This window comes from Lissotriton vulgaris, chromosome 1_1, assembly GCF_964263255.1.
Source record: "Lissotriton vulgaris chromosome 1_1, aLisVul1.2, whole genome shotgun sequence".
Classification (NCBI taxonomy): domain Eukaryota; kingdom Metazoa; phylum Chordata; class Amphibia; order Caudata; family Salamandridae; genus Lissotriton; species Lissotriton vulgaris.
Genome location: NC_141685.1, coordinates 1,392,418,248 through 1,392,430,458, shown reverse-complemented (window position 1 = coordinate 1,392,430,458; position 12,211 = coordinate 1,392,418,248). Strand labels below are relative to the sequence as shown.

At 56.1% G+C, this 12,211-nt stretch overlaps 1 protein-coding gene across 2 annotated transcripts in view; it reads right to left on the bottom strand.

Annotated features, from left to right (window-relative positions):
- The window catches only part of LOC147750564 (uncharacterized), a 178,152-nt gene that overhangs the window by 134,295 nt on the left and 31,646 nt on the right, over nt 1-12,211 (bottom strand). For both annotated transcript variants that reach the window (XM_086966901.1, XM_086966905.1), the window contains exon 4: nt 3,989-4,048. In XM_086966901.1, coding sequence (XP_086823027.1) covers nt 3,989-4,048 — 60 coding nt within the window. The remainder of the gene's footprint in view (nt 1-3,988; nt 4,049-12,211) is intronic.

Below are 12,211 nucleotides of genomic sequence, written 5' to 3'. Positions count from 1 at the left end.
CCCGCATCAACAAAACCACCATGGGAGGTAGATCCTTCTCCTACCTAGCAGCTAAAACTTGGAACTCACTACCCACTGACCTTCGCCTTACTCAGAACCACCTAGCATTCAGAAAACAACTCAAAACGTGGATATTCGACAAGTAACTCCCCACCCTTCTTCAAGCGCCTTGAGACCCTCTGGGTATGTAGCGCGCTATATAAATCTTTGACTTGACTTGACTTGAATAAAATCAACTAATTTCTATATATGTCCTAATATCCGTTCTTTCTCTTTTCTCTTTCATTAGTGTCAATTTGTCTCTCCTTGGGTCTCTCTCTCCCCCTTCTATACTATACCCTTTATCTAGCTACTGCCTTCTTTTACTCCCAGGTAGATTTCTTTTTACGATGTCTTGGCTGTACATAAGCGGATACACTGATCGTGCCTTGAATGACACAATCCATTTGCATAGTGAGATATGCAACTATTTGCTGGCTAATTTAAAACAAGCATTTGCAATGCAATAGGTCTCGCATTAGGAAAATGTGAGCTATTGGTATCTTAAATGACAATTTTTTTTAAATGTGTTGGCTTTGAAAATATAAAAATTAATAGCATTGTTATTCACAAAGCCAATAGCTTACACTTTCCTAATGCGAGTCCTATTGGCTATGGCAATGCTTATTGGTAGCAAGCAAGGACAGTGCTGTTGTGGTGCTGAGTGATGATGTGGTTGGGTTGAGTGATGTGGTGGTGTATTAGAGAGATGTGGTGGTGTATTAGAGAGATGTGCTGGTGTATTAGAGAGATGTGGTGGTGTATTAGAGAGATGTGGTGGTGTATTAGAGAGATGTGGAGGTGTATTGGAGAGATGTTGTGGTGTATTAGAGAGATGTGGTGGTGTCCCAGAGTGATGTGGTGGTGTCCCCGAGTGATGTGGTTGTGTCCCCGAGTGATGTGGTGGTGTCCCCGAGTGATGTGATGGTGTCCCCGAGTGATGTGGTGGTGTCCCCGAGTGATGTGGTGGTGTCCCCGAGTGATGTGGTGGTGTCCCCGAGTGATGTGGCGGTGTCCCCGAGTGATGTGGTGGTGTCCCCGAGTGATGTGGTGGTGCCCCCGAGTGATGTGGTGGTGCCCCCGAGTGATGTGGTGGTGCCCCCGAGTGATGTAGTGGTGCCCCCGAGTGATGTAGTGGTGCCCCCGAGTGATGTGGTGGTGTTCCCGAGTGATGTGGTGGTGTTCCTGAGTGGTGGTGGTGTCCCTGAGTGATGTGGTGGTGCTCCTGAGTGATGTGGTGGTGTCCCCGGGTGGTGGTGGTGCTCCTGAGTGATGTGGTGGTGTCCCCGGGTGGTGGTGGTGCTCCTGAGTGATGTGGTGGTGTCCCTGAGTGGTGGTGGTGTTCCTGAGTGATGTGATGGTGTTCCTGAGTGGTGCCCCTGAGTGATGTGGTGGTGCCCCTGAGTGATGTGGTGGTGCCCCTGAGTGATGTGGTGGTGCCCCTGAGTGATGTGGTGGTGTCCCTGAGTGATGTGGTGGTGTCCCTGAGTGATGTGGTGGTGTCCCTGAGTGATGTGGTGGTGCCCCTGAGTGATGTGGTGGTGCCCCTGAGTGATGTGGTGGTGCCCCTGAGTGATGTGGTGGTGCCCCTGAGTGATGTGGTGGTGCCCCTGAGTGATGTGGTGGTGCCCCTGAGTGATGTGGTGGTGCCCCTGAGTGATGTGGTGGTGTCCCTGAGTGATGTGGTGGTGCCCCTGAGTGATGTGGTGGTGTCCCTGAGTGATGTGGTGGTGTCCCTGAGTGATGTGGTAGTGCCCCTGAGTGATGGGGTGGTGCCCCCGAGTGGTGGTGGTGTTCCTGAGTGGCCCCACTGAGTGATGTGGTGGTGTCCCTGAGTGATGTGTTGGTGTCCCTGGGTGATCTGGTGGTGCCCCTGAGTGATGGGGTGGTGTCCCCGAGTGGTGGTGGTGTTCCTGAGTGATGTGATGGTGTTCCAGAGTGGTCAAACTGAGTGATGTGGTGGTGTCCCTGAGTGATGTGGTGGTGTCCCTGAGTGATGTGTTGGTGTCCCTGGGTGATCTGGTGGTGTCCCTGAGTGATGTGGTGGTGCCCTTGAGTGATGTGGTGGTGCCCCTGAGTGATGTGGTGGTGCCCCTGAGTGATGTGGTGGTGCCCCTGAGTGACGTGGTGGTGCCCCTGAGTGACGTGGTGGGGCCCCTGAGTGACGTGGTGGGGCCCCTGAGTGATGTGGTGGGGCCCCTGAGTGATGTGGTGGGGCCCCTGAGTGATGTGGTGGGGCCCCTGAGTGATGTGGTGATGTCCCCGAGTGATGTAACAAACTCAAAGCCCACGAGACCGGAAACAGAACTGTAGCCTCAGAGAAGGTGATGAAAGGCGGGTGCTGGGAGGAAAGCATGGCCCCCCTCATACCACGGCTCAGTGGTGAGGCTTGTGACCCCCTGCACACAGGCAGGTAAAATCCTGAGGTGTTGAGAGAGGGCTGAGGTGTGACTGTCTCACCTGTGCCTCAGCGGAAACATCTCTGCCAGCTGTCAGTGGTGCCCAGCTGCCCCCGCACAGGCCACACTTCTAATGGCAAGAGTTACCAGTTTCAGGAGTGTTAATGCGGGCCCCAGGGAGGGGGCCAGGGCAGGTAGGCCTCTGTGGCCCCTGGGAAGGAGGGGGGCAATGAGAGAGCCGGAGGAGAGACGTCCAGGAGAGACCTTAAAAAGAGACCGCCAGGAGAACAGGTGGAGAAACCGAGGGGCAGGGAGAGAACAGAGAAGGGCAGGGAGAGAACAGAGAAGGGCAGGGAGAGAACAGAGAAGGGCAGGGAGAGAACAGAGAAGGGGAGGAGGTGTGCGGTGAGACAAAGGGGAGAGCGGATAACTCAGGAGAAAGAGGATATACAGAAGTAAGGGACAGAAAGAATAAGAGGACGGAAAACGGAGGAAAGAAAGGGGAGAATGAGCAGTGAGATGGGAAAAAGTGAGGCAGGGAAGAGGAGGAGAAAAGGGGAATCGAGAGAGAAAGAAGAGATGGCGAGTCAGAGTGAAGGGGAGAGAAAGAGGTGAAGTAAGGGGGAGAGGGGGAGACAAATGGAAGACAGACTGCAGCAAAAAAGACGGCAAAGAAGAGAGAGGTGCATCTATGGCGGGCGTGGCATCCCGGAAGGTATATAAGTTTGAGTATTTAATATAAAGCGAGTGAGGGAAGGGGCGAGTGAAGCAAGGAAGGGAAGAAAGTGAGAAGTGGGGAACAAAGGGACAGTCGAAAGAGAGGCAGAGGAAAGAGGAAAACCAGAAAGCAAGGGGGGGATATTTAGGAACGACAGAAAGAGAGCGATTGGAGGGACAGTAGTCTCAGAGGGTAGAGAGACACAACAAAGAATAAGTAAATAAAGGCTCACGAGAGTGAGGTCAGCAAGTTTGGAAGCGCATTCCTTTGAAGTCTGATGGGGGGGGAGCGGGGGAGGGGCTTCCTTTGATCCTTTGAAGTCGGATGCGAGGCTCATACAAATGGTGGTGTGCGAGCGGCTTCCTTTCAAGTCTGAAGGGGGCGGGGGAGCAAATGGTGAGCGTGCGCCCTGCGCACATGCGATAGCCATAATCTGCATTCCAAAGCCCTCTTGTTAGGCAAGCGCATTAGCTCAGCGAGACCTAAAGAATAGGAAACCCATTATCTATAGGTGGGCCAAGATGGCGTTCCGTTCTGTTTTTAAGATATATAGGGATTATCCCTAAATGTATATCAGACAAGCTGAATAAAGCCAACTGCTGAACATTTTTACTTGGGACACATTCCTTATTGTAAACTTTTGTGAATCTAAGCATTACCCATAACCTACTCTAGGACCTTTACCTACGGTGATGTCTTCTTTTTCCAACAGCGTACTCTAACAGTTTACAGACAATGGCATGCATGCAAACTCCTGATCAACTACAATGTACTTAAGATTACACACAATAAACAAATAAACCTTTGATGGATACTTCTAGGTATTGCTCACCTCTTTTCATTTCCTCTTTAATGAAGCTTGGAAGACACCCTGCCAGTTGGTTCTCGCTCCCTATGGCATCATAAGCAGAAGAAATAATATTAAAATGGCCCCCCTCAAATGTTTCTCCTTGCTCATCACTAATTCGTACATTTCAAGTTAAAAGTACAAACATTAAATACATTTTTTAGCACATGATTGTGCACATAAACTTGTCTAATTAAAGAGTTAAATACCTTTGAAACCTTTCTGTTTTTTTCATTAAACAAATACATAACTTGTTTCATATAGCTCTTCTTACCTTCCAACAGCCTACTTTGCCATTTTGTGGCAATGTAAATTACAACTGCTGCTGTTGGTCAACTCATTTTATCAGTCTCGCAATGCTGAAATGCAAAGATGAAATGCTGGCATGCCATACCGGGATTTACCCAGTGTTTTGCAGGTTACACATAATGTCTGTGAAAGGCATATACACCTGTTGGACAGGCCACATGAAAGGCCGCTCTCCCCCCGGCCCGACCAGGCCTGAGCCCGGTCACGCAGATACTACACACCACCCTTGCACGTCCTCCGTCCCCTCAGGGACCCCTGCCCTCGAGCATGTCCACCTCGTGGGTCCGATCCACTGCCAGCCTACGCGCCCATCCTGGGGCGCCATCTTGGACTCTCCCCCACGTGGCCGCCTGGCCCCCGGCCGACCTCAACCCTGGGCCTGGCCAGGCCTCAGACATCCCGGCACCACCATCCACCCAGGAGGTGAGCGGGCTACTTGGCAAGTCAATGGGAGAAGGAGGTGTCGATGGCTCTCCACCACCAAGTGCCGCTCGCCCATCGCCTCCCCGGGCGTTGGCTCCACCCCCCTGCTGGGTGTCTGGACTCCCTCATCCCGGACCTCCCGACCTCCAAGTGCGAGGGTCCGGACATCAAAGCATACCAGCCCTATAACTGGGGCAGCTCCAGAGCAGGAAGGCAGTTGTATCTTGGAGTCGAGAGACGTAAAGAGGAACTCATCCTAGGCCGACTACTGGCGCTGCCGTAGCTCTGTCTTGTGCACCATCGTCCTGCCTGTCGGCGCTGCCACAGCCTTCGCAACCTTCATCTCCTTCATCGTCGTCGGGACCTGCTGGCGTGGCCGCGGACCGTTGTAACCGTCATCTTCACCGGGACCTGCAGGCTCCGCCGCGGACCGTCGTTTTTCCTTCGTCCATCTCGGGACCGGCTGGCTCCGCCGCGGCCCGATCATCTAGAACGCCGAGCTCGAGGATTGAGAGCTATTTTCCACTCATTGGTAACAAGACTGTCCCGCTACCCCTTTTCCTAAACCAGAGACCAGAACCGAGGGGACCCCTGAGTCCAGACCTCCTTGTATCATATCATCGTAACCTAAGAATTGCATATAAAGCCTCGTTAAACTTCAACCTTGTGTGGTGTCCGTCTGTGGGGGGGAAGTTACTTGTCTGTACAGTCGTTGGAGACGGCTCTCCCCGGAGACCTCTCCCCGTAGTCTCGGCCGACCCTCCCGGTCCGTCTAACATTGGTGGCCAGCGGCGCGATCCGAATCACCGCATAACGTACAGAGAGTAGCTCACCCCACGACGAAATCACAATGACAACTAAAGAAAGCGGATCAACCGAGAAGTTCCAAATGGAGAAATTGGAGGAGTACAGCCATCGTGAACTAAAACAATTCTGCATCGAACTGGGTATCGCTACCACCGGACTAAGCACCAAAGACGATTTTAAGCATGCCCTAGAATCTTGGGCAGAGACCGGGGCTGCCGGAACCCCCGATCAAAGCACCGCAGAAAAAACCACCACGGCCCCTGAAGGGCAAAGAACGGGTCTCTCGCAAGACGAGATCCAGGAAAGAGAAAGAACCCGACTACACGAGCTAGAAATGGCCCGGCTCAAAATGGACGTTGAACTTAAGTTGGCCGAACAAAAAATCAACTTAGAGCACCTGCGTCTCCGAGAAGAAAGAGAGGAGAAACAGAGACAAAGGGAGCTCGAGGAAAAGAAACTGGCGTACGAACACGAACGGAACCTAGCCGAGATCAACCTGCGCAAGCAGAATAAAGAAGTAGGGGTGCCCGAGCGACCCCACACCTCAGAGGCCACAGAGAAAAAGGTACACATCCCCAAGGATGTTGTCCGAGAATATTTCCGAGAGGACGACATCCAGCAATGGTTTAAGGCCTATGAAATCGCTATGACTGCACACCGGATCGATAGAAGCGATTGGGGAGCCGGTCTATGGGGGAGATTCCTCAATGAGGGCCGCGATACCCTGCTACAGCTCCCGGACCACCAGATGACCTCCTATGACCATATGAAAGCGGCACTCCTCACCCGCTATGGCCTCACACCCGAGATGTACCGTCAGAGGTTCCGAGACTGCACCCGCATCCCGGGTACAACTTGGGTGGACTATGTAACCTACTTTAGCCGAGCCTTCGAGGGCTGGATCAGAGGAAGCAACGTCACGACCTACGAACAACTGTTCAATCTGATGGTATGGGAGCATCTGTCGAACAATTGCTTCATTGAACTCCGCCAGCACCTCCTCGACAGCAAGTTAACGGATCCCCGGCAGCTCGCAGCCGAAGCTGACCGGTGGGAGATCACCAGAGTGGGCCGGAATGGGTCCTACGAACAGAACCGGAACAACAATGGTCACCACCGACCCAGAGGAGGAGGAGGGGGCCAAGGACGAGGAAGAGACAACGCTCCGGTCGCCCCCGCTACCAGCACCACCCCCCCGGCCAACCGGGGCAGCACCCCGGCGCGACCGGGGTACAGAGCCAATGTCACGTGTCACCGATGCCAACGGGTCGGCCACTATGCAAACGACCCAAATTGCCCGCAGTACCAGAGCCCAAGACCCCGCCAAGTGGCCGCTGCGGCCCTAGGGGAAGAACAGATCTCCGAGGAGCAGGAAGAATACGAACAAGAGCATCAAGAGTGGGAGCCAGCCGCCATGGCTCTAGCATGCTTAGGGGGGAAGGACATGGTCCCGCGGGTCCCCCTACCCGCTAACACCCAGAAGTACAGCCAATGGGTGAGCATCAATGGACGCCGGGCCGAAGCCCTTCGTGACACCGGGGCCAGTGTAACAGCCGTCCGCTGTCACCTGGTGACCCCAGAACAGTATTTACCGAACATTCTCTGCCCTGTACGATCAGCCGATAACTCGGAAAGTCTGTGTCGGATGGCCTGCGTCCCTTTCGAATGGGGAGGGGTCTCCGGCATGTTGAAAGTAACGGTCCGAGACGATGCCCCCGTAGACTGCCTCCTGGGGAATGACCTTGAAAGCTCTCCGTGGACAGCCGTGGAGCGAAGAGAACACCTGGGGATGTTAGGCGTCCCGGACTGGGCGTGCGTCACCACCCGGTCCATGGCCGCCCGTGCCAACCACCGCCCAGAAGAACCCGAATGGCCGGCACCACCGCCCCCGGTCGCCCCAGCCGAAACCACCGACCGTGACGTTCCCCCCGAACCAGCTCAACCTTCCGACCTTGCTAACCTCGACCAGTGGCCTCAAGAGGGGGGGCCCACGCAAGAACAATTTCGCCAAGAACAGAAGACCTGTCCCTCCCTCAAGGGACTCCGCCAGCAAGCGCTCGCCCAAAGCGCAGGAGATACCTCCGGTACTCATTGGGTCTACTGGGACAATGATCTGCTGTACAGCGAGCAAAGAATCGCCGAGCTGGGGGCCAACCGAGTATTAGTGGTGCCCCTCCGTTTTAGAGACTTTCTGCTCAACCTGGCCCACGATGTCCCCCTGGCAGGACACCTGGGACAAGATAAAACCTACAGTCGCCTAGTGACCCACTTCTTCTGGCCCAAAATGAGGAACGATGTGCACCAGCATTGCCGATCTTGCCCCACGTGCCAAGCCAGTGGAAAGAGCGGCCGCAGACTAAAAGCTCCCCTGCAACCTTTTCCTGTGGTCACTACCCCGTTTGAGAGGGTCGGAATAGACATTGTGGGGCCCCTGGACCCGCGCACCAAACAAGGCCATCGATTCATCTTGGTGCTAGTGGACCACGCCACCCGCTACCCTGAGGCTGTCCCTCTGCGGACTGTGACAGCCCCGGTAGTCGGCCGGGCTCTGATGGGGATCTTCTCCCGTGTGGGCTTCCCCCGAGAAGTCGTCAGCGACAGAGGCACGAACTTTATTTCTAAATACATGAAATCCCTCTGGCAACAGTGCGGGGTCACCTACCGATTCACGACCCCCTATCACCCTCAAGGGAACGGACTCGTTGAGCGGTTCAACCGCACGCTAAAGGGGATGATCGGGGGGTTGGACGAGCCCCTCCGTCGCCAGTGGGATGTGCTGCTGCCGTGCCTCCTCTTCGCTTATCGAGAGGTCCCCCAGAAATCCCTGGGCTTCAGCCCATTTGAACTGCTATATGGACACCCAGTGCGGGGGCCGCTCAGCCTAGTCAAAGAAGGCTGGGAGATGCCTCCGTTAAAGAACCCTCCAGATGTCTTCCGGTATCTCTTAACCCTCCGCAACCAGACCCGGCGGTTCCGGGAACTGGCAAAAACCAACCTAGAGGCCAGTCAAGAGGACATGAAAAAGTGGTATGACCGGAATGCCTCATCCATTGAATTTGAACCTGGCCAACAGGTATGGGTGATGTCCCCCACCGAACCATGCGCCCTACAAGACAAATGGACGGGGCCCTTCAAAGTAATCGAGCGCAAGGGCCCTGCCACCTATCTCATCGACATGGAATCCTCCCGGAACCCACTCCGGGTCCTCCACGCTAACAGACTAAAGCCCCACTTTGTGCGCACAGAACTCAGCCTCCTGATGGCCACAGACACTGGGGCTGAAGAAGACTCCGAGCCCCTCCCTGACCTCCTACGGACTCAGGAGCAAGACGGCTCCGTGGATGGGGTCCGACTCTCGGAGGCCCTCACCAGAGAGCAACGCCAGGACTGTCAAGCCCTCCTATCACAGTTCGCCAGCCTGTTCTCCATCACCCCAGGTGTCACTTCCTGGTGTGTGCACGATGTGGACACGGGGGACAGCCCCCCTATCCGCCACCGGGCCTACCGCGTGCCAGATCGGGTACGGGCCTGCATCCAGGACGAAGTAGCCAAGATGCTCACACTCGGGGTCATCGAAGCCTCAGACAGCCCCTGGGCCAGCCCTGTAGTATTGGTCCCCAAAGCAGCTGCCCCCGGCACCACACCAGAACTCCGGTTCTGCGTCGACTACCGGGGCTTGAATGCGGTCACCCGAACAGACGCACATCCCATCCCCCGGGCAGATGAACTGATCGACCGCATGGGAGCTGCCCGCTACCTCAGTATCTTCGACCTGACGGCGGGCTACTGGCAGATCGGCCTCACACCCAGGGCGCAAGAACGTTCTGCCTTTTCCACACCCGATGGCCATTACCATTTCACCGTCATGCCCTTCGGCATGAAGAACGCCCCAGCGACATTCCAACGGCTCGTCAATCAGGTCCTGGCGGGGCTCGAAGGATTCAGCGCCGCCTACCTAGACGACATCGCTGTGTACAGCCACCATTGGTCCGAGCACCTCCACCACCTCCGAGTGGTGCTGCAAGCCCTACAGCGGGCTGGCCTCACGATCAAGGCCAGCAAATGTCAAATTGGGCAAGGGTCTGTAACCTACCTAGGGCACCAGGTGGGAAGCGGCCTGGTGGCCCCTCTGCAGCTAAAAATTGCCGCCATCCAGTCCTGGCAGTCCCCCATCACCCAGACCGAGGTACGAGCCTTCCTGGGCCTCACAGGCTACTACCGAAGGTTCGTGAAAGACTATGGGACTATAGTGGGGCCCCTCACAGAACTCACGTCGAAAAACCAGCCCAAGAAAGTCAACTGGACCCCAGAGTGTCAAGCTGCCTTTGAACAATTGAAAGCCGCCATGTGTTCCGCCCCTGTGCTCCAGGCCCCCGACTACAGCCGGGAGTTCGTCGTTCAGACGGATGCCTCCGACCATGGCATTGGGGCAGTCCTGTCTCAAGTGAACACCGACGGCCTTGATCAACCGGTGGCCTTCATTAGCCGGCGACTCCTACCACGGGAACAGCGCTGGAGCACCATAGAGAGGGAGGCCTTCGCTGTGGTATGGGCCCTCAAGAAGCTCCGGCCCTACCTTTTTGGCACACACTTTCGGGTACAGACCGACCACCGACCCCTGCAATGGCTGATGCAGATGCGGGGGGAAAACCCGAAGTTACTACGCTGGTCCATCTCCCTACAAGGTATGGACTTCACAGTCGAACACCGGCCTGGGCCAGATCACGCCAACGCGGATGGCCTGTCCCGGTTCTTCCGCCTCGACGAGGAGAGTCCCCAAGAGGATGGGTAACTCTCCCCGCCTTCAGCTGGGGGGGACGCATGTTGGACAGGCCACATGAAAGGCCGCTCTCCCCCCGGCCCGACCAGGCCTGAGCCCGGTCACGCAGATACTACACACCACCCTTGCACGTCCTCCGTCCCCTCAGGGACCCCTGCCCTCGAGCATGTCCACCTCGTGGGTCCGATCCACTGCCAGCCTACGCGCCCATCCTGGGGCGCCATCTTGGACTCTCCCCCACGTGGCCGCCTGGCCCCCGGCCGACCTCAACCCTGGGCCTGGCCAGGCCTCAGACATCCCGGCACCACCATCCACCCAGGAGGTGAGCGGGCTACTTGGCAAGTCAATGGGAGAAGGAGGTGTCGATGGCTCTCCACCACCAAGTGCCGCTCGCCCATCGCCTCCCCGGGCGTTGGCTCCACCCCCCTGCTGGGTGTCTGGACTCCCTCATCCCGGACCTCCCGACCTCCAAGTGCGAGGGTCCGGACATCAAAGCATACCAGCCCTATAACTGGGGCAGCTCCAGAGCAGGAAGGCAGTTGTATCTTGGAGTCGAGAGACGTAAAGAGGAACTCATCCTAGGCCGACTACTGGCGCTGCCGTAGCTCTGTCTTGTGCACCATCGTCCTGCCTGTCGGCGCTGCCACAGCCTTCGCAACCTTCATCTCCTTCATCGTCGTCGGGACCTGCTGGCGTGGCCGCGGACCGTTGTAACCGTCATCTTCACCGGGACCTGCAGGCTCCGCCGCGGACCGTCGTTTTTCCTTCGTCCATCTCGGGACCGGCTGGCTCCGCCGCGGCCCGATCATCTAGAACGCCGAGCTCGAGGATTGAGAGCTATTTTCCACTCATTGGTAACAAGACTGTCCCGCTACCCCTTTTCCTAAACCAGAGACAAGAACCGAGGGGACCCCTGAGTCCAGACCTCCTTGTATCATATCATCGTAACCTAAGAATTGCATATAAAGCCTCGTTAAACTTCAACCTTGTGTGGTGTCCGTCTGTGGGGGGGAAGTTACTTGTCTGTACAGTCGTTGGAGACGGCTCTCCCCGGAGACCTCTCCCCGTAGTCTCGGCCGACCCTCCCGGTCCGTCTAACAACACCCATCTGCAAACTCACCCAAATCATGCGAGTTATGTAGAATGATCCAAGGAATGTTCTTTATTTAGCCCAATATCTAGAATTCAACATTTCAGTTTATATTTCTTTTATTCTCCTTTCATATCAATCAGTGACACTTGTAAAGCGCGCTACATACCCGTAGGGTCTCAAGGCGCTGGGGGGGGGGGGGGGGGGGGGGGGGGTGCCGCTACCGCTCGAACAGCCAGGTCTTCAGCTTCTTCCTGAAGGAGAGGTGGTCTTGGGTCAGGCGCAGGTCGGGAGGGAGGGAGTTCCAGGTCTTGGCGGCCAGGTAGGAGAAGGACCTTCCTCCTGTAGTCGCTCTTCGGATGCGGGGGACGGCGGCGAGGGCGTGGTTGGCTGATCGGAGGTGGCGTTTGGGAGCGTAGAAGTTGACTCGGCTGTTGAGGTAGCTCGGGCCTTGGTCGTGTTGGGCTTTGTGTGCGTGGGTGAGGAGGCGGAAGGTGATTCTTTTGTTGACGGGGAGCCAGTGAAGGTCTCTCAGATGTCCGGAGATGTGGCTGGTTCGTGGGATGTCGAGGATGAGTCTGGCTGAGGCGTTCTGGATCCGATGGAGTCTCTTCTGGAGCTTGGCGGTGGTACCGGCGTAGAGGGCGTTGCCGTAGTCCAGTCGGCTGGTGACGAGGGCCTGGGTGACGGTCTTCCTGGTCTCGGTGGGGATCCACCAGAAGATCTTCCGTAGCATGCGTAGGATGTTGAAGCACGCCGAGGAGACGTTGTTGACTTGCCTGGTCATGGAGAGGGAGGA